The following is a 22,678-nucleotide window of genomic DNA, read 5'->3' as shown; positions in this document are numbered from 1 at the left end:
TGTTAATCTTGCTCTCAACAGTTGGCACCTCCTCTACAGTTGGTAGGTAAATGAAATCTTATAACCAGTTTGATTATATGTATTTAAAAACCCTGAACCAGTAATTCTACTTTTACAAATTTGTTTTGAAATAATCAGAGCTGTGTATAAATATTCATGTTCAAAGATGTTTGTTATTCTCATTATTTTATAATGACTAGAAATCACCTATACCTAACAGATACAGATTGGTTAGATTAATTACGCTGTTTATAGAATGGGCTACTATGCAATCATTTAAAACTTTCACAAATATGAAATGAAAATCATGTTATGGATTTATTAAATAGAATCCCAGTTGCTTTAAATAACTGTGCACGTGTGTGTGTGTGTGTGTGCATGCATGTGCATGTGTGTGGGTACATGTGCATATACACATTGTGTAGGTATAGAGGAAAGACCAGAAGTACATATAACAGATTTGAGCTTGGGAATGGGATTACAGATAATAGCTATAAAAATATCTTCTATATTGTAAAAATAATTTCCAGAATTTTTATAGTGGCAATTACTGTATTTGTTACCAGGAAGAAAATAGTGGGTGTTCTTTTTAAAAAGTATATTTAAAGAAAATTAAAGAGATGGAATCCTTCTAGCTTGGCATAAAGAACTGTTTATCTTTCATTTGTTCTAATGTTCTCATTTTTCAAATGGGAAAATTGAGATGCTACAGGAAGTTAGCATACACAGATAGTAAAGGCTTCCTAGCTCCCAGCGCGTCCTTGCCAGATTCCCAGCAGCCAGATTCCATTTAGTCAGCCCAACTTAATGAAATGTTTTGTTCACAGCTCGAGCTAATCCAAGATACGGGGTTCCGTGTCATTTGCTGAATGAAATGGACGCAGCCAACATTGAACTGCAAACAAAAAGGTAATTTTAACTTACTTCTAGAGTTGGAATGTTTTTTTCCGGAGAACGAGGATCTCATTTAGGTCTTAAGTATTCAGTCAGGAAAATTAAAAAGGAAAAAAGCCAATTAATCAATGCCAGTGTCTGTGTAGCTGCTGAATTTTTGTAGGGAGAGTATCTTACTTTGAAACCTGTGAGAGTGAATGAAACAGTGTCACACACTTGGCCGTTGCTAAGTAGAGATGAAGCCTACAAAGCCTCTCGAAATCGGTGAACATGTAGAGCGTTAAGTGAATTGCGTCCTGGCCCGTCAGGTGATTCCCTAGGTGCAGGGAGAGCCTGCATGAAAGTCACCCCTTAGTAGTTAGGTAGTTGTGTAGAACCAGAACGCAGTGACTGAAGGCTCGAGGTACGTATAAGGAAGGAAGGAAAGGGTTCTGCAAATTCCCGGCCTTACTGCCAGTCCCAGCAGAAACCTCTCTCAGGTAATTACAGGCATAGTTTGTGAGAACTCGATGATCTCACGTACTCCTTTGAGGTCTCACCGTGGACCCTGAAGAACTGTATCTTTATTTGCTCTCTGACAGGGTCGGTGGGACACTGGGTTAGGGTAGTGGATGTTCTCGTGGCCTCCTTGTGGACCACCATGGCTGATTGATTATGTAGCCAGGATGTGTTCAACATTTGTATCATTGGCTTCAAAGTGGGGGAAGAAAGAACAGGTACGCTGAATGGCAAGCCAAGAAAGGAAATCAGGACACTAGAAATAGAAGAACTAGGGTAAAATATCTTAAACAGGAAAAATAACCTGCCTGAGTGGGTGCAGACCAGCAGTGGGTGTTCACGATGACAGCAGCAGCCGCTGAGGGGGTTTTGCCAGCCAACAGTAAACTTTTTTATGTGGCCATCAGAAAAGCTAGTACTGTCTTCGATCGCATTAACAGAATTGGGTCTGGAGTATCGGGGCAGGGGCAGGGCCGTCGTCCAGCCCTCCACGGGCCGGACTGCCCGCAGTGGCCACTGCTGAGGATGTTCCACCTCATAGAGTTGACTGGAGGACCACGAGATTCACTTTAAATATTTACAGAGTGTCCATGGGGTCTAGTAGAAGTGAGGATGAAAAAGAAGTTTGTAAATCTGGCAGTTAACACAATTACGGGAAGAGGTTCCCCCTTATTTGTAACTGTAATCTCAAGGTTGTAAGATTAATCAGAGTAGCCCTGCACGGTGTGGATTAAAATTCGTTTTCCTTGGAATTTGTGCTGGCAGAGCTGAGATTTTGCTGTTCATTGAAAAACTAAAATGAGTAAATTTTGGAGCATGGAAGAGAAGGACATTAATAATAATGTAGTTACTTAGGTAGGATAGAGAACTTATTTATATTGTAAATCAAGTATTTTTGGTTTGGGATGAAACTGTTATAAAAGCATAGCATTTACATATTTTTTTATGACTCTTTAAAGGGCAGAATGTGATTCTATAGACAATAATTTTGACTTGCATCTCCACCTGGGCCCTCATTATCATTTCCTCAATGGGGCTCTGCACCCAGTCGTCTCTCAAGCAGAAAGCACATGGGATTTAACCTTTGATAAAAGAAAAACTTTAGGAGATCTTCGACAATCAATATTTCAGGTAATTTAGCCTTGCTTCCTCTTAATTTAGACGTTAAGGTCCATCTCAAGCTGGAGTCTCCCTTTCAGAAATCCTATTTAGGATACAACTATTTATTTTCAAAGCACTTAAAATCCTGCATCTGCCTCTCGTCCTAAGAGTTGACCCAGATGTTCTCTTCTTACTTACACATCTTTTAGAGAGGCTTTTCTGCACAGGTGAGACCCACACTGTCCTGCCAGCAGGCTTTCAGGGGAGAATCAAGCCTGGCATATCTTATTTTGGAGAGTATAAAAAGAGTATAAGACTGTCTCTTTTTTGGAGAATAAAGAATAAAAGAAAATTATTTTTTGAAAGGAGTAAAAAGATAAAGATAAGCATGTTGCTGTGGCACCTAGGCGGCTCAGTAAACGTCTGCCTTTGGCTCAGGTCATGATCTCAGGGTCCTGGGATCGAGCCCCAGTCAGGCTCCCTGCTCAGCGCGTGTACACGGGTGTGTACACGTGTGTACTGCGTGTGTACACGGGTGCTCACTCGCAAATAAAATCATTTATTAAAAAAGAAGATAAGCATGTTGCCTAAATCCAAGAGCTAAATGAACAAAAGCAACTAATATTTCTCCCTTTCCTAAGTATAGAATAGCATGTTATATTTCATGAAATATATAAAATAGCATGTTATATTTCATGAAATAGATATTTCAGGGAAGGAAAATACTTTCTGTTGTGCAGCAAAAACAAGCATTATTATAAATCCTTGCCTCAGAGTAATTGATCCGAGTGTGTTTTAATGGCAGCAATGGTACTGTTCTTTTACTTCTAGTGCCTTCATATAAATTTTGTCCTTTGGTTCTTTAATCTCAGGGCAACCTAAAGGCAAGCTAATTTTAAAGGTGAAAAACTTGTGATGTAGAGAGATCTAGTGGCTTACCCGCAGTCAGACTTCTGGTTGTGGTAGGACTAGGCCTCAGCCCTGTCTTACTCTTTCCTTCCTTTTGATCACACTTCTTCACCTGTCACTACTTCTTCCTCTTCAAGGAAAAGGAAAAATAGAAGATGCAGGCTTTGGAGCCCTGGGTGGCTCAGTTAAGCATCCAACTCTTGATTTCAGCTCAGGTCATGATCCCAGGATCGTGAGATCAAGCCCTGAGTCAGACTCCAAGCTCAACGGGGAGTCTGGTTGAGATTCTCTTTCTCCCTTTGCACGTACCCCTAGTGCATGCATGCTTGCTCATGCTCGCTCATACTCTTTCTCTCTTTTTCTCTATCTCTCTCTCTCTCAAATAAATAAATCTTAGAAAATATAAGCTTTTGTTTTTTTCAGAAATAATTTTCTGGAAAATTCATATCAAGCCCCAAAATTAATAGCTTTATTTTTCTCTTGTACAAAGAAAAGCCAAGCCAGTTTCCTTTTTGACTTGAATATTTCAGTGTTTATATTAGTATCAGGATTTCTAAAATTTCCTAATGTTTCTGAATTTTTGCACTTTTAAAGTTCATTACTGAGCGGGTCCCGCAGTGTTGGGATAGGTGGTCTTGGGGAACTGACCCTGTCTAGAGAACCTTTCAAATGGAAGAGACCCATTCATCTTTGTAAGTTTTAGATTTGCTGCAGTCTGCTTTCTGGGGTTTGAAGTGCATATCTCTATTATCTTAGAAGTGAGCCGCTAGTGGGAGGCTATAAGATTGGTGTTGCTAACAAACCACTTATAAATAAGAAATTTCTTATTAAAGAACTATCTTGTGCTGTTATGGAGAGAGGTGTAATAGGACTGACTTTATGGGGGGTGTTATTCTGGTGTGATAACCAGTCCCCAGAGTCTTGGATCTAGAAATTTAAAAAACAAATCCGTGGTCACATACAAACTGGTAATGCCACTTTTTGAATTTATGGCATGAAACATTCCTTTCAAGTTCATGAGAATTTTGATGTGTGCTAGAGTCAATGCTGCTTTTCCATGAACAGTGCTAATTAAACAAATAATTTTTGCTCTTTTGGACAAAGATTTCTGGGCTGCCACATGGATCAGTTCACCTTCCAATAAAAGTGTGGTCTTTCCATAAATTAAGTACAATTGTTCTGGTGGTCATCATGTTTGTTGTGTATGCCAGCATTCTCCAGTCACTAACGGATGACATTAACCATTTTAGGATTTGGCTAATTTAGCAACAAGTGAAGTCTTCTTGCCACAGTTTGGTGTTGGGTGGGACGGGCGTACTCATTTGCCAGCTCCCTGTATCATCTAAACATACGGAAAATAGTACAGTGTTGTTCTTTCACCTGGAAATGTGACATTCATGTTACTTCTAATTGTTCTCTTTTCTTCCATTAATAATCTGTAGCTGTTAGAATTTTGGGAAGGAGATATGGTTCTTAGTGTGGCAAAACTTGTACCAGCAGGACTTCACGTTTACCAGATGCTTGATGGTAAGATAAATATTAAAACACTGCAACTCATTTCCTATATTTATATTTTATGGGGCTCATCAGTGATTTTCTGCTCTTAGCCAGTCTTTTCCTCTAACGACTACCTTTTTAACTAGGCTGTCATCACATGGTCTATTTTCAAACAATTTATCTGATTTCTGTAATATGTAGACTTTGCTAACAAATATTTTATATTTTTTGAAATTAAGGCTACCTCTCCATGAAAACAATTTTTTTAAAGGCTGTAGGGGTGCTTGAGTGGCACAGTCCATTAAGCATCCTACTCTTAGTTTCAGCTCAGGTCATAATCTCAGGATTGTGAAATCAAGCCCCATGTCAGGCTTTGAGCTCAGGGAGGAATCTGCTTAAGACTCTCTCTCTCTCTCACTCTCTCTCTCCCTCTCCCCTGCCCTCCTGCTCACACTTTCTCTCTCTCTCGCAAGTAAATAAATCTTTTGTGAAAATAATAAAAGTGAGGATCCCTGGGTGGCACAGCAGTTTAGCACCTGCCTTTGGCCCAGGGTGTGATCCTGGAGTCCCGGGATTGAGTCCCACATCGGGCTCCCTGTGTGGAGCCTGCTTCTCCCTCTGCCTGTCTCTCTGCCTGTCTCTCTGCCTCTCTCTTTCTCTCTCTCTCTCTTTTTCTCTCTTTCTCTGTGTCTCTCATGAATAAATAAATAAAATCTTTAAAAATAATAATAATAAAAGCCTGTGGAATTTTATTTGTTTGTTTGTTTAACCCAACTCTCAGCTTCAGGTTTTGTAGCAAAATGAAAGTACTTGGAGAGCTTAAAAGTATTTACTACCCGTGAATAACAGTAAAACAATAATAATAGTAGCAGCTCCCATAACATTTATTTTGCACTTCACTGCACCAAGTACAGAGATAAGTTTTATATAATTATCTCATTTGATCTTCACAAAATTCTTTTTTTTTTTTTTTTCTTCACAAAATTCTTTTACCTGATTTCCTAAACAAGAAAACTGAAGCTTGGCGATGAAGTACACAGGACAGACAGCTCATTCGTGCTGGGTCTGGGGCCACGTGCTGCCTGAGCCTGGCTCCTGCCTGCAGTGTCCAGGACAGTCAGTGCCTCCCCTGCTCTCATGCTCGTGGAGCTTATGTAACAACATGGGGAGATGCTTACATAAGGTGGAAAAGGAAAAAAACCTAAAGAGTGTGATGAGAACAATAAAGATAAAAATAATCTTAATACCAACATAATAAATATAATTACGCCTTTTTCTTTGCCTTTTTCTTAATTTTCCTTGATGAAAATGCTTTTTCAAACAAATATTTAAGTGTCTTGGCTCTGTCTTTAGTTCAGTTGTTTTTGGTGACCATGACACCTGGTCTCACTGATGGCCTCATCTTCTAGGAGATGACCTGACGCTGTGTGAACTGGAGATTGCAGACGGCGAAGACCTCTTTGTGTGGAATGGGGTGGAGGTAAGAACGGATTAAAGAAATATTCACGATGGTTTTTGAGTTTTTTTAAGTGTCATTGTAAGAAAACTTAATTCAGCATATGGGAAGGCAACTAGATGCTAAAAAACATCTGAAACATCTGACAAATTTTAAGTACAATCAGTGTTAGTCGTATGCAAAGGAGATGTTTATCAAGTGCATTGGCCGGGCCAGAGGCTCCATACGAAGGAACATGCAGTCTGCCCTTCAGGTGGTCCAGGTGTAAGTAATCATACTAACACAGGTGCTGCAGGTAGAGTTCTGCACATGCTCCCTGAGGGAGTTCAGAAGGGGGCAGGTGGCTGCCCTAAGTCAGGGGTGTGACCTATAGGAGCAGATACAGGGTTCTCCAAGTAAGGCAAGGAGCATCTCACCCACTCTGTGGTCTGTCCTTGGTCTGTCTCAGGTATTTCCAAGGCTTTCTTTCTTTCTTCCTTTCCTTCCTCTCTCCGCCCTGCCAGGACTTGTACATATCTGTCTCCACTCCACATTGCTCTCCTAGAAAATAAAAGATGGATAAAATAAGGTTTCAAAGGAAAAAATCTCAAGTTTTGATGCATACAAGACATTCGTGAAAACTTTATTTCGCTTGAAAAGAAAAGAAATAAGAATTCTTTAAGAGTAATCTCCTACGTGAATATGTTGACTTGATTTTGCCAAATAGAAACTATACTAATGGTTGTCTTACTATTATCATAGGTTGGTGGCATCCAGATTCCAACTGGTAGTGACTGTGAACCTCTGCTCTTAAATGTTCTTCATCTAGCAACAAGCAGCGAGGGGGGAAAGTGTCAGCAGTTGGTAGAGTCACCACATGTCTTTCCGTCCAATGCGGAAGTGGGCGCTGTGCTCACAGCTCTGGCGGTCCCCGTGGGTGTCCTCTTCATCAACACCACTGACCCTGCCGGGGAAGAGAACTGGGTTGCCATTCCCAAGGAGGACCTGAAGAAGACGTTCAGAGAGCAGGGCCTCAGAGACCGGAGCTCGGTTCTCGTGCAGGATTCCAGTGATGATAACAGGTACCCTGCTGAAACATAAGAGAATTCCTAGTTTAAGTTACTTTAATGATAGTTCTGTCCCTTAGAACTCTAAAGTTTTATTTTAATAATGATAGGAGTTCAGTATTTTTTTTTGTTCCCAAACTTTGTATCCCGTATATCGTATACAAGAGTGTTCTGGGTTTGGCAGCTTGGAGGAAGGTGATATTATAACGTGATTTTTTAAAATTTTTTGTTTATTGGTAAATGTGGTAACTAAATAATATAAGGATAGATGAGTTACAGTCTAGATTAGTTGTTTATAAAGCAGAATCCTGTCAGATGAATTCTGATTAGCACTCAGTACAAAACTGTAGGTACATTCTCACAAAGAAAGTTCCTGAATCTTTTCAGGAGGAGGAGATTAGGATGTAGCTAAATATATGTTTTGTCATAAGACTCCCAAAAGGGAATTCAGGTTTTCACTGTAATCCTTTTCCGGACTCTTGCGACCCTCCTAGCTGCCCACATAGGGCAGTTATGTAGGGAATCATTCTCTTGGTTCCCGCGAGTCCCACTGGAAGCTCAGAAGTGCTGCCCATCCGTGTTTGGTCATCCGCGTCTGTTATGATACATTCTGTCCTCAGTCTCTCCTACCCTGTAACCCTTTGGTTTCCATATATTGAGGGCTTGAGGTTGCAAGCCACAGACCCGTTCCCTGCTTGATCGGTGCTGTGAATATACTTAGGTTACAGAGTCTCCACGTTATCACTCATAGGGGCTGTGACACGGAGGCAGAGCACTTGAAACAGTCTTTATTTGGTATTTATCACTGTTGCTTTTCAGGACAAGTGTTTTCCAGGCACTTATTTCTGCACTTTGTTTAATTTAAAAGTTTATTATATGTCCCTTTATAAAAAGTAATACACGTGAGGCGCCTGGGTGGCTCAGTCAGTTGAGCATCCAACTCTTCCAGCTCAGGTCGTGATCTCGGGGTTGCGGGACTGAGCTCCATATCGGGCTCCACGCTCGCTGTGTAGCCTACTTAAGATTCTCTCCCTCTGCCTCTGCTCCTCCCTGTCAAAACTTAAATATAAAAACAAAGTAGTATAACACGTATTAGGACTTGGGAAATACAGAAGTGAAGACAGGAGGCCCAAAACAGTGTCCCTGTCATACCTGGGCAGTGGCAGTCACTGTTAGCTTTCCTGTTGCCCTGAGCTCAAATAATGGGCTTTTTGTTTTGAAGGTTTTTTTCCTTTTTCAATTTAATAATGATTATTTCAAAAAAAAAAAAATAATGATTATTTCATGGACAGTTATATCCTGCTCCCCACCACACCCCCGTGGTAGACACTTCATAAACCTCGTGGTGTGGCTCTGTCACAATCTCTGTTGCTGTAGTTTACCTAAACTGTGTTCCCGGGCTAGGCAGTCTGTGCAGGGGTGAGGACGAGGACCCGACCCGGCCCCCTAGGCTTGTTTACAGCTTTATCACTTCCTGACATAGTGACTGTGTGCAGGTCACCTCATCATCCTCCACTCAGTTTCTTCAGCAAAATGAGGATAAAAATTAGCAGCAGCTTCCTAGAACCGTAGGGTTCAGGAGTTCAGTGCTTATAGCATGTCTGAACATGGTAAAAGGTAGTGGTGTCATCACTGTCCTCATCCAGTCGTTCACCATTTCAGGATAGTCTTCAGGGAACATCTTTGTGCTTAAAATTTTGCTATGTTTAGGATTGCTAACTTAAGGGGTACTCCCAGGGTGGAAGAGCTGAAATAAAGAGTAGAATTGTGTTTGGGGCTCTGAGACACAGGCCCAAGAGGACTTCTGCCCCCCCTTGCAGGGCCTCTGTGTGAATTAGGAAGTCTCTCCTTCAAGATCCTTTCCTACTATGTGTAGGAAAATTTTGTTAGAACAAGACACCCTACCTGTTCTCTTAGGCCATCTGCTGTCGTAAAATAACACTGTAATAAAAATACACATGTTTGATGGAAATGATACCCCTTATATGTGGCACTTTTAAGCAGTGTCTGTCTACACAACTGTGTATGGCTGTCCTGTTATTAAACTGAATTTAAATCCTGTGGTTGGACTTCTGGCATCAATACTCTAAAAGCTCACCCAGTAATTCCAGTGTGCAGGCGAAAGTCCAATACAACACTTCTCTTTGAAAAAAAAAGTAAAAAAAAAAACAAAAAAACAAAAAAACAACACTTCTCTTTGAAAAGTGTGGCAACACAAAAAACAAAACAAAAAAAGTGACAACAAATTATTTGTATAAGTCAAAGAATACTTGGAGTCCTAAATATAGACTCCATGCACAACGGCCTAACACTGCCCTAAAAAGATAGCTTTCTTAAAACCAACTCAGGAGACCTTGGTCACCTTTCATTAGTCACATCAAAGGACACATACAGGATTTTGGAAGTGGTACCTAAGGAAAAGTGTTAATTTTCTGATCCCTTCTGAAAATCCATAGAAGCACTGTGTAAAGACATGTTTTTAAAATGTTTTTATTCCTACAGTCTGTTGCTCAAACAAGGGAAATGGTTCACTGGTATGAATGAGGTCAACTGGCTCCAAGTTCAAAACTTATGCGAATTAGGATCCGAAGAGAAGCAAGTTAAAATATCAGCAACTGTGAACACAGTGAGTAGATCATAGTTTTAAGTGTGGTGGACAGTTTTCCAGTTTACCAGAGTTTAATTTAGAAAGCAGTTCCTGAAATCTTCCAGAACGCTTGTCTCAGTGGGCTTCTAGATCTTAAAAATCCACTTCTTGGGTCGCCTGGACTGGCTCAATCCATAGAGCACGTGATCTCAAGGTCATGAGTTCAAGCCCCACATGGGGTGTAGAGCTTACTTTATGGGGGAGGGAATCATTTTATTGTTAACATTTGATTACTGCTTGTTTACCTGGATTAGCCCTCAGTGTATTTTAAGAAAATATATGCCTTTTTTCTACCCAAAGCCTACAATTAGAATGTAGGGTTTGCCTATTGAATTAGTTAATGGGATCCGCTAGCTTTGATAAATATAAAATACTATTTTCCCCACAATATTTTCTCTATTTTTTTAAACCAGGCATATATGTTTTGTTTTTGTGTGGTGTTTTTTTTGTTTTGTTTTGTTTTTAAGCTTATCTTAAATTGCTCTACATGGTACTCTGTGTTCTGTATAAAGCCAGCTGCTCTTAAAGGGAGTCCTTCAGTTCTCCACTTGAAGACTATGACCCTGGTCTCCTTAAACATCATTCTGGGAAACATCTTTTCATATTTATGTAGTCTCAATTCATTAAGGTTTTTTTTTTTTCTATAACATCAAAAGAAACCTGTTAAAATGTTTTCTATCAATATTATAATCTCCTAAGGTGCATGAGTATTTGTTTGTACAATAGAGGGCACACTATTAAGCCAGTGCTCTGGAGCTCAGGCGACTTGCCACCCTGACCCTAAGTGGGAGGCTCTGGTGAAGTCCTGGTTACTTCAGTCCTGTGTAGGACACTGCTGGGAGGGTCCAGTCTGTGGTCGCTGACATTACCTTTACCCCCAAATTTCCACAGTTTTACAGCCTAGAGGCAGTCTAAACTAAAAAGAAAGAAAACAGTCTACAAAGTGATTTAAACAAAAATTTTAAATAGTGCCCTTGGATTAGTGTTGTACATTTTTGTATTTTTTTAAATCCTCATTGGCCCTAAATTCATCATTCTTAACATAAAGAAATAGGATTAACTGCATCTTCTCTTGTTTGCTCTCATTAGAAATGTTAGTGTGGGTTTTCAGCTTTTTGCCTCTGTAGCTAGAACTGTTTCTTCAGCTTTGTGTCTTTCTGTTCTAGTTACCATCAGTTTGGTAAAGCCTTAGCTATTAAGATCCCAGTTTCTGTTGTTAACTGAGTAGAAGGTAGAAAATGAATGTCAGAGGTGGAAAAAAAATATTTTTTTCAAGTAGGCAGAAACTCTGTCCAGTAATTGGTAAGTCAGCTGAGCTGTGGATGCGCCCACTGATGACCCTCGTGCCCTCCTCTCCCATTGTTCTCACACACACAGAGTCACAAATTTATTTCTCTGTTTTAGGTGGTGTTTGATATTCGAATTAAAGCCATAAAGGAATTAAAATTAATGAAGGAACTAGGTAATCATTTATGTTTGCTCTCATTTTTTTTTGGTTTAATTCAGTTGCGTTTTGATTTTTGGTTAAAAAATATATATATGGGAGTACAAAAAATATTCGGGAAAATTCATGCACTCTGCCACCCAAAATGGACAAATGTTAACATTTTATCATGTTTTTATTGTTGTTTGAAGCATTGCGAATGAAGTTAAATTTCTCTACATTCTCCTCCTCAGACCTAGTCTCCCTCCCCAGATGCAACCAGTAGATCTGATTTGGGTGTGTATCTACTGTATGTGTTCATATTGTTCCGTTCACCTTATGCTTCCATATATAGGTGTATGTCTCTATTGTATTTTCACATTTAAATCTGTCATACTGAGTATAACGTTCTGAAACTCGCTTTTCACTCAGCACTAGGTTTTCTTTAACAGCTCTATTGAGATATAATTTACCCACTCTCCATCCACACAGTCCAGTTTTAGAATATTCCGTTGCTCCAAAAAGATTCCTCGTGCCCCTGTTGCATTCCCAGCCCCACCAGCCACTCATCTACTTTCTCTGTCTCTAGACTGACTTTTCTGGACATTTTAAGTAAATGGAACCTTATAGTATATACTCCCTTGCATCTAACTTCTTTCACTTAACATACTCTTTTTGAGGTTCATCCATGATTTAGGGTGTGTCAGGAATGTGTTCCTTTTTATTGCTGACTAGTATTCCATTGTATGGATGAATCACATTTTATTTCCCCACCACTTGATAGACATTTGGATTGTTTCTGCTTTGGGGATTTTATGAATAACGCTGCTATACACATTTGCATGTTAGTCTGTGGGTGGACATGTTTTCAGTTCTCTCAGATAGTTATGCAGGATGGTAATTGCTGGCTTGTATGGCAGGTTTGCATTTAACTTTATAAGAAACTGCCGTTCTACTTTCCAAAGTGGTTTGGCTGAATCATTTACGTCCCCACTGGCAGTGTGCGAGCAGTGTGCTTTCTCCACTGCCAGTATTTGTATCTATCTTCTTGACTATAGCCAAGCTAGTGGGTATGAGTGACTATCATTGTGTGTTTGATTGGCTTTCAAATGCAGTGGTAGTGAGCACTGTTGATGTGCCTACTGTCTATATATCTAAAGGATTCTATTAAAAAGCTACCAGAACTAGTGAGTTTAATAAGTCAAAATCAATACACAAAAATCCATTGTATGTTTACTAACAACAACAAAAAAAATGGGAAATGAAATTAGAACATTTATAATAGCATAAGATATGAAATACTTGGGGATAAATTTAATGAAGTATGTGCAAGATTTATGCACTGACAACAAAAAATATCCCTGTGAAAAGACAGAGAACATGTATGAATTTTTTTTTAAGATTTTATTTATTTATTTTTTCATGACAGACAGAGAGAGAGAGGCAGAGACACAGGCAGAGGGAGAAGCAGGCTCCATGCAGGGAGCCTGACGTGGGACTCGATCCCTGGTCTCCAAGATCACACCCTGGGCTGAAGGCGGCGGTAAACCTCTGGGCCACCGGGGCTTCCCGAGAACATGTAAATAAGGGGAATAATGCACCATGTTCTTGGATTGGAAAACATGACATTGGTAAAGAGTGGATTCCCCCCAAAATCAATTTGTAACTCAGTGCATCATCCTCACTCAGAATCCTGGCACTGTGTGTGCGTGTGTCTGTGTGAAAGAGAGAAATTGATGAGGTGATTCACTCTACATGGAAATGCAAAGAACCTACAGTATCCCTGAGGGGAGAGGGAACAAAGTTGGAAGAGTTACACTACCTGATTTCAAGACTTACTCTAAAGTTGTAGGCGTCAAGACGCTAGGTCCTGGGACAGGAGCTGATGTAAAGCAGGGGTCAGCAAGCTGTCTGGGCCTATGGGGAGGACACTACAAAAAACACCTACCTTCAGCATTTACCTACGGAAGACCAACAAGTTCAGGGAAAGATGCTTTTAGTGTCATTAACTATCAAACTGAATCCATGATGATACAGTGGAATGGTTAAAATTGAAGGACCAGCGAAACCAGTGTTAGTGAAGATGTGGAGCAGTTCCACATGTTGGTAGTAGGAGTGCAAAATGGTAGTCACTTTGGTAAAGGGTTAGCTTATTTCTTATGAATTTAAACATTCACTTAGCAATCCGAGGTGCTTACCCAAGAAAAATTAAACTATATTCTTACAAATACTGTATGTAAATGTTCATAATGAAAAAGTGGATACAATCCAAAAGTCCATGAGTCCACAAATGGGTGAACAGACTGTGTTGTATCCTTACAACAGGATGCTGTTCATCAACACAAGCTGCGAACTTCCACCACTTGCAAAACCCAGATGACTCTCAAGTGTGTGCAAAGCAGAAGAAGCTGGACACAAACGAGTACATACTCTTATGACTCCACTGGCATGAGATTTTCAAAACAGAAAACCTATGCTTTAGTTACAGGGGCAGAAAATTGGATTGGGGGGAGGTTGACCAGAGTGGCATGAAGGAGTTTTTGGGGGTGATGCGAATCCTATCTCGGTTTGGCGGCTTTTGCTCAGTGTTTAGATCAGACTCCATATACTTAAGCAGGATGTGTTTTATTGTAACTTACACCTCAAATTGATTGAAAGCGTATAGATTATCAGAATGAACAGTTCATCATCTTCCTGTGAAACAGCCTCCCTTTCACTCTTGCCATCCTCCAAACCATTCTTAAGGCAAGTGGTCTTCTTCCATCTTAAATGGATGCGAATCAGATCAGTGTCCTCGCACGCTGGCTCCTTCCTCACCCCAGCCTTCAAGGTCTGGCCTCATCTGACCACAGCCTCGCCACCTCCTTGTGGTCCCCTCTCCTGCTTATTCACAACACGCTTCCCACACTGGCTTTCAGAGGTTCTAGTGCACCAGCTCTCCCGCCACACCCCTCCATGCCCAACTTCTCAGGGCAGTCATCTCCCTAAACTCTGTCCCCTTCCCTCCTCTCTGCTAACTTCAGTCACTCAGTTGCCTGAGCTAAAATGTTACTTGCCATCATCCCTAAGCACTCAATCTCAGCTCACATCTGTTTTATTCTCCCAGAAACCTGTACTTTTCCTTCATCGTGCTCGCACCTAACTCCCCATGCTTCATGTGGGGAAGAAACACTTCCTCCATCAAACAAGGCTGTTTCAGGGCAGAGTCCGTGGCTGTTCTGCTTACTGCTGTGCTGTCCGCTTCTAGTGCAGCGCCTGGCACATAGAAGATACACAGTTTGTGAACTGAAAGGATACTTTAAGGAGGCGTTATTTAAAATGCCTTTTTTTTTTTTAATTGAAGAACTCTTCATAAACTGTTTCAGTGGTCAAGATATGTGTATTGGAATGGTTTGCTAGCTTCACAGGACTGCAGTGTAACATGTAGAACTCCAGAATCTCAGAGATTTGCTGTGGTCTGATAGAGTGCAGACCCAGAAGGGCCATGCCATTCTTGTCCTCCTAGAAGGCTTCACCCCTCGCCCAAACCCTCACTCATTCCTGCCTTTGTAAGGATTCCATTTTGACTCAAAACCTGGCATGCTCCTTCCTACAAAGCAGGAATCTTCGTATCTGCAAAAATGGGGCCCATGGGCCCCAATCCATTTAATAAGCATAAAAATCACCTAACATATTTTACATATAGGCAGTCTGCACGAAATTTCAGTTACATGACACCGGCCACCCACCAACGTGGTTCCAATGTCCTCTATACAGGATGTGAACTGAGCAGTTGCATAAAATACAAACTGTGCTACTAGCTCCTCGTTCCACAAATCACTACTTACAGATAGCAGATGTGCATCAGGGTGAGTGCAGATTACCTCACCCTAAAGTGTTGTAACCATTTCTGTCTGTCGTCCCCTTACTCCCATGGTAAGCCCACGTGACCTTTTGCAATAATGGTTCAGGTTCATCAAATGGTTTCACAAAGATGAAGGTGCAGCAGAGAAAGCACATGGAGGGATAGAAGAAACAGCTCATCATGGGAATGTTGACACTGCTGTCACTTGAAAGACTAGATATGCAGCCAGGGAACATTTAGTGAACATGAGGAAAGTGGTTGCGACAAAAAGAATGATGATATCCCAGAGGAGGTGATGCTGCAAAAACCCTCATGTTAAAGGAGCTCCTGGAGGTCCTTTGTGAGCTTAGAAGCACAAAATAGGAAATTTTGGAAGCAGATCCAACTTAGTGATGGTTTGCTCAGGGATAGGAAAGATGCTCATTCCATATTGCAAGCTCTCCAACAAGAAGCGAGCTCTTGTAACCTAATCTTGATTTTTACCAAAAAAAAAAATTCAGTGTTCCTTGTGTTCTAAATTACAGTGTAAATATTGATTTTACTGTTTTGTGAATTTCACTCTACCTGTATAACCGACAGAGATTTAAATGTTTGAACAACAGTGTTGAGAGGTGTTGAGATGCTGTGGTGTCCTCACGGTGACTAAGCCCGCCTCGGTGGTGTGGGTGTGGCAGGGCCTCACGCGGCCCCGCGCTCCTCTGACAACTGAGGGCTGCCTGTACTTGGGGTTTTTTTTGTTTTTGTTTTTGTTTTATTGATGGGGATTTTTTGTTTTGTAGCTCATTGTAGCTTTCTGCTAAATAACACGGGAGAGCATCTCTCTTTAGTTTTTTTGGTGCACTAACCAGCTTCTTTTTCTTCGTAGCTGAGAACAGCTGTTTGAGGCCTATTGATAGAAATGGGAAGCTGCTTTGTCCAGGTAAATCTTCACAGTAGCTTTCAAAAACTGACACACTCACGCCATCTGTCTTTCTTATTAACGCTTTTGCTTTAAATGATGGCTTCAGTACCTAATATACTCAAATTACCTTTTGCAAACTAATTTTATTGTCACAGTGCTGTCTTCATGTATTACCAGAAATTCAAATACTTCTGTTTTCTGAAGGAAAGCACTGGTCTTTCTGATGAGCTGATCCTCATTTTTGGCAATTTTTAAAAAATTTTTATTTATTATTCATGAGAGACGGAGAGAGAGAGAGAGAGAGAGAGAGAGAGAGGGAGAAGCAGGCTCCACACAGGGAACCCAATGTGGGACTCGATCCCGGGTCTCCAGGATCACACCCTGAGCTGAAGGCGGTACTAAACAGCTGAGCCACCTGGCCTGCCCTAGCAATTGTTTTTGATCGAGTAGTATCTTTTTAGATTCATTGTTTGTATTGCTCATGTTATTGCGATAACAGTTGTGGGACAGTCTTTGTTCTCACCTTTGTAACACATCCTGTCATTAGACTTCATTAACTAATGGTCATCACAGCAGCTTTGAATGTGGAAGAGGCTCGTCCATCATTCATAAATCAGTTCGGAATATCTAGCTTTTGATCTGTGTAAACAGCGGCTCTGTAATTTTTACTAAGTATGAATCCAGAACATTTGTAGCTGCCTCTTATTTCTTAGCATTGTTGTACAGCTAAGAATATATTTTAGAGTGTAGAAATTGAAAATTAAACATAACTGTAATATAGGTCATCTTTTTGCATGGAATACACCTCATATTTTTTTCTTTCTTGATATTCTTGATTTTCAAAGAAAGGCGGATTCCAATATATCATTTTGCCCAGGGAGGTAGGAATTAATAACATTCATCTTTTTATCCCATGTTCTTTGTAGTGCCAGACAGTTACACCTTGAAGGAAGCAGAACTGAAGATGGGGAGTTCACTGGGGCTATGTCCTGGGAAAGCACCAACTTCCTCCCAGGTAATATAGGGTCACCTGCTGGAACAAAATCAACCTCCCCAGAATTAGAGGTTCTTAACTACTGCACCAATAATCATTTTTCTTAGAAGTTTTTCTCTCTCTTAAACAATAAATTTCATGTTAGGCATACAAAGACCCATCTGGTTCTTTGTGTTTAAATAAAAAATATTAATGTCAGAGGATATTCATAAGGTTTTTTGTGAAAATTTTGTGGCTAAGGGGGACCTATAAAGTTGAGTGGCCACCTGTTTGAACCACCATGTTTATAAATTCTAAAAAGCACCCTTTTCTCCACATTTTGCCATCTATGAGGTTAGGATCCACCTTACAAACTGTGGCATCTGTGATTGCAGCTGGCACTGTTTTTCTTTCTTATAGCACAGAAAGTGATGAGGAACAACCAGTGATCTCTTAGGTTTAATGAAATAGAGCGTATTGATTTTGGACTGAATCACTCTCTGCGGTAATATAATCATCTCATAGCAGCTTTGTTTTTAATCAGTACTCATATTCTATCTGAAGTATGAGATCGACCTCTGCCAGGAACCCTACCTATTTAATAAACTTTCATTACAGTCCAAAAGTCACCATGTCCTTATTGGTAAAACTTTGTATCACAGGAAGCTGGACTACTGGCAGGGTCCCTGTGGTTCCTGGATCCACTTCATTCGTTTCCAAAATACCTCCTCTTTAATTTGTTCTTCCCCTGAACTTGAAAACATAGGAGTGCATGACAGAGTGGTAGGAGGAAAATGCGACAGGTGAGATTGAGTTAGAAAGGAAAAGGAAGGCTGTAAGGAGCTGAACTGACAGGTGATCAGATTCCCTGTACAGAAAATAAGATCACAACCAAGTGACACAGAGGAAAAAAACCCAATTTATGATTACAGCGTGTAGCACATTGCTTTGAGGAATGACCAAGAAAGAAATGAAGATCATAGTGGAATAAATAATATCTGTGAGAGAAAAACAATGACGTCACACCTGTGGGAATAAAAACACTGGCATGAAGCATCTTACACTTCTGGGTAGTTGAGATTATTGCTCGAATTGCAACAGTAAATTACCCAGCGTCCTTGTTTTTATATAATACGAGATTTTTATTAAAATTTCATGGACCACTGGCTTTTCTTTTTTGGAAGCAAGTAATACATTTGTAAAATTTTAAAATGTAGATTAAATTGCATTCATTTATCTGTTTAGCTGTTCCTGTTTTTCACTGTGGGGAGTGATGTTCAGCCCGGTACAGAGATGGAGATCATAGTAGAAGAAACGATGTCTGTGAGAGATGTAAGTAATTTTACTTTTTCTGGTGTGGGGAGAGGTCTGTGGGCATTTGGTATGGGGAACCATGGTAACCCATGTTCAGATTTTGAGTCTTAAAGCTAGTGTTCACATAATATACTTTAAAGAATTCTGTACATTCACTAAAAGAGTAGTTTGGGAAACTTGAAAATTGGTGAACCAACCCAAATTTTTAAAATGAGATTATTGTCTTTTTCTTTTCTGATTATCAGTAATACTTGTTTATTATAGGAATTTGGGCTATGTAAAAATGGATTAAGACAAAATTTAAACCCCTCATTATCCTTTATCCCATTGTTATTAACATTCCAGCATATCTCCTACTGGTGTTTTTAGTTTGTATACATACATAATCACACACATGGGCATGAGTGTGTGTGTGGGGGGGTAACAATTATGTTACAGTTAGGGTCACTGAGAACTAGGACTTCAAGAGAGACACATAACATGGGTGTAGTTGAGTAGAGCCTGTACTCCTGAATTTGAATCAGAAGAGGCAGAATGAACTTGGTGTTTGTTTTTAAAAAATTTTTTTCTAGCTATGTCCCCTGAACATAGTGACCAACCCGGTAGGAGTGAGCACCCCAGCACCCAGATTGTGGTTGCTAAATACCATTTCCTATTAGAAGGAATCAGGGCTTCTTGGAGTAGCGGCTGGTTCCGTATCCAGGTCAGGAACATGTCAGGTGAGCCTGGAGCATCTTGTCCTGACAGAAGCAGTAAAGCCAGCAGAGATCTGAGATCTGCAGAGAAACTCAGGAGCCAACTTAAGAGGCTCCTGCTGGTCACAGATGAGATAATTTGAACCTTTGTAGGAAGAGTAGTAAGACTGACTAGTAAGTATGCATACTTAAAATCCATGAGTTCGTAAGTGATCCTAAAAAGACATCTTCCTTGTTAATGCAGAGTGGATACTAGGGAAACTTCATGAGGAGAAGGGTCAATCATTTATCGTGCTTTTCTTTTGGAAAGTATACCACAGGGTAAACAAATAGATAATGAGGGGTTTTTTTATAGACATATCTCAGCTAATAACATGAAGAAAGAATTTTAGATTATCACAGTTTTTCACTCCTAATGAATTAATGGGTCTAAACAATTATCCTGAAAGACCACGAACAACCCAAGAAGAGTAACACTGAGACATTATAGAAGTTCAAAATGATACCCCTGCTTTTCTTGGCCATAAAACAAACAAACCCGGAAGTGGACCTGAGCTTCTAGATCTGTACTCTCTGAGAAGTACAGGAGAGCGGGATGCGTTACCGCAGCAGGGGACCACCATCTACGCAGAAGGGACTTAGGAGGAGCAGGTACAGCATGTGTACGTTATCTGGCTCTTGACACAAACCAGGAAAACTTTAGTAACAGTGTAAGAAAACTAAGGGAATGTGGGGGCGCCCGGCTGGCTCAGTGGGTGGAGCTTGCAACTCTTGATCTCAGGGTTGTGAGTTCAAGCCCCTACGTTTGGGCATAAAGATTACTTAAAAAAAAAAAAAGTGAATGTGGATACCAACTGGGTATTTGTTATAAAGGAGTTCTTAAGTTTTTCAGATGTCGTAATTGTTTTAAGCTTATGTTTTTTAAAAGAATTTTTATCTTTTTGAAATGAATACTAAATATTAATAAGTAACATGTTAGCTGACACTCTTGCATCAAAGACCCTGGGAGGCGAGACGGGAGGTCGGTGGGAGTGCTGACGGGCAGGATGGGTCACAGCAGTCACTGAGATCGATCGGGTCATGGTACCGGACGGTTCACGTGTACCACCCTCTGCATGGTCCGAAACTGGCCATGACAAAACATTTTTTAAATGATTTTTTTTATTTTAATTTTTTTTTAACTTTCTGTTACCTGATGTAAATATTTTCCTAGCTTTTCACTTGGCTTTGAGCTTTCTGGTGCTCTTCAATTTCAAAGAAAGGAGGACGCAGAACTTAGCAGAGGAGCGGCATGTCTGGCTGCCGTCTGCTTCTCTCTCAAACCCACAGCAGGCAGACTCGCTCTGCTCCACGTTGCTGTGTCTGGTGAGCGGTTCCCGGTCGTCCTCTTCCCACCCTCTGTGGCGTCCGACGCAATCGATGCCTCTCTGTGCCTTCAAATGCTTTGGTCACTCGCCTCAGGAAGACCACGGCTCTCCCCAGTGTCCTCTTCCCTCACAGGCCCGGCCCTCCGCAGTTTGCTCTGTGCTCTCCTCTCTCCCTGTGAGCACCCCAGGGCTCCCTTCTTAGATGGGACCTCGCCCCGGCCTTCTGTGCTTGCGTGTCCAGCTGCCACCTGGTTGTCTGATTGCCCCCGCCTCGTCCTCCCTCACACGCACCTCTCATTTCCCTCTTCGTCAGTCCGTCATGGAAGCGCTGTGTTCCTGCTTGCTCGGACCAGGACACCTTAGGGTCATCCTTGATTCTTTTCTGTGTCTCACATCAGGTTTTCAGAAAATCCTTTTGGTTCTACCATCAAGGTCCATGTAGGATCTGCCCACAGCTCATTCTCGCTGCTGCTTCACCCTGGTCACCTCTCATCTGGATTATTCCAGCAGCTTCCCAACTGATCTTTTTCTTTCCAGCCTGGCATTTCCCAGGGTCTATTCTTACAGAGACGTCGAGTGGTCCTTTCCCTGCTCTCACAGCCCTGCCCTGCTTCACCGTCTCTCTCTGAGCCCCAGCCAGAGGCCCCGAGTCCGAGTGCTCACTCCGCTGGGCCCCCGTGGCTCCATGCGCTTCCTCCCTAGAACACAGCTGAGGTGAATGCCCAACTGTTCGTTTTTCTTAAATCATAGAAGTTGTCTATGGTTGCAGCCTTTCTCCCTTTCCCTGTGTTTTAATATTTTGTACTCATTGCCATCCTTTCCTAAAGGATCTTTAGGTATATTTTAAAGTCTTTGTTTATTTTTAATCATGCAAGTAACTATGGACTTATTTTTTAAACTCCAGGGAAGGGGTGTAGCTAAAAATCCTCCTTGGTCACCAGCCTACCCTAGTCCCTCAGCCAGATTGGGGTGGCGTGACCTGATCGCACCTGTGAGTGTGTGTCCTTCCAGACCTTTCATGAAGGGGATGTGTCTGTGGGTACAAATGAGGAGCTTGCCTCATTCGTATGGGATCACACTGCATGTATTATACTAGAACTTTGTTTCACCCCAAATATTTGAAAGGTCCTTTAAGATTAGTATATAATCTATTATCCTTTAATTGTTTTAAGACTGTTCATAGTTAAGCTCCCCTGCTAATGGATATTCTGATCCTTTGTTCTTTTTCTTCTTCCAAGCGGTACAGTAGTGCTCTTCCCTACTCTTGTTTCCTTCTGGGCTAGAGTAGTAATTCAAGTTTTATTTACTCTTTTGCCATAGATTTATAGGTAGGCAAAAGAATAGGTTTTTCCCCTCAGGAAGTTGGGAGTTTCTGATTTTTATTATTGTTATTTAAGTTTCTGTTAATCGTGTCTCACTTGTTGCACTGTGCCATGGAGTTGCTGTCTGCACAGATCTTTCCTCGGGTGTTTATACATGACCAGTTGTATCTCTTGGCTGCTACATATAGGCTAATCCCTTTTATAGGATTCAGAGTGTAATGTGTATCTCTGAAATCAGCCTAATCAGTCCTATCCAGTCAGAACCACACTGTTGGCCCTGACAAGCAGAAAGTCATGCTGCAGACTTGGAAGTGGATGAGCCAAGTCTAAGTCTCAGACTTAGACCAGAAACTTTTTTCCCCCTCCTGGGTTGGCCCCACTGACCTCTTGGGAGGCAGAGCTTCTTTAAATCATCTTAATTGGGTCCATTTTTATCGCTTCAGGAATTATTAAACATAATAAGACAAATAGGTCCAGAGTCCAAAAGGGGCGTCTGTCCCAATACTGTGACTCAGAAGCAGAGAACCAATGAACTAACGAACGTGGTCTTTCTTTCTTTTCTTTCTTGTCTTTCTTGTCTTTCTTTTCTTTCTTTTTCTGAACAGTGTTTACAGCTCATGCTGGGGAAGTCTGGCCTACCGGGTAAGTTACAGACCATGACGATGCAATCTTACCTCTGACCTTACAATAAAGCATCTGTAAGCCTAAGGAAAGCTCTTCAAATGTTTTTTCCTCCAGGTCTGTCAGTTACACCTCTCACTTCTGCACGTACATAGGGAATTCTCTTGGTT

At 41.0% G+C, this 22,678-nt stretch overlaps 1 protein-coding gene across 7 annotated transcripts in view; it reads left to right on the top strand.

Annotated features, from left to right (window-relative positions):
• USP40 (ubiquitin specific peptidase 40) overlaps positions 1–22,678 on the top strand; it is a 77,507-nt gene that overhangs the window by 35,829 nt on the left and 19,000 nt on the right. For all 7 annotated transcript variants that reach the window (XR_005378843.1, XM_038574234.1, XM_038574233.1 and 4 more), the window contains 11 exons: positions 828–909; positions 2,352–2,523; positions 4,845–4,929; positions 6,309–6,379; positions 7,097–7,416; positions 9,904–10,027; positions 11,453–11,510; positions 16,181–16,234; positions 17,143–17,231; positions 18,435–18,521; positions 22,493–22,529. Coding sequence is in view for 6 of the 7 variants with exons in the window: in XM_038574234.1 (XP_038430162.1) it covers positions 828–909; positions 2,352–2,523; positions 4,845–4,929; positions 6,309–6,379; positions 7,097–7,416; positions 9,904–10,027; positions 11,453–11,510; positions 16,181–16,234; positions 17,143–17,231; positions 18,435–18,521; positions 22,493–22,529 (1,179 nt within the window). In the remaining variant the exon portion in view is untranslated. The remainder of the gene's footprint in view (positions 1–827; positions 910–2,351; positions 2,524–4,844; positions 4,930–6,308; positions 6,380–7,096; positions 7,417–9,903; positions 10,028–11,452; positions 11,511–16,180; positions 16,235–17,142; positions 17,232–18,434; positions 18,522–22,492; positions 22,530–22,678) is intronic.

The sequence above is a fragment of the Canis lupus genome, chromosome 25, assembly GCF_011100685.1.
Source record: "Canis lupus familiaris isolate Mischka breed German Shepherd chromosome 25, alternate assembly UU_Cfam_GSD_1.0, whole genome shotgun sequence".
NCBI classification, from domain to species: domain Eukaryota; kingdom Metazoa; phylum Chordata; class Mammalia; order Carnivora; family Canidae; genus Canis; species Canis lupus.
This window is presented reverse-complemented; position numbering and strand designations above follow the sequence as displayed.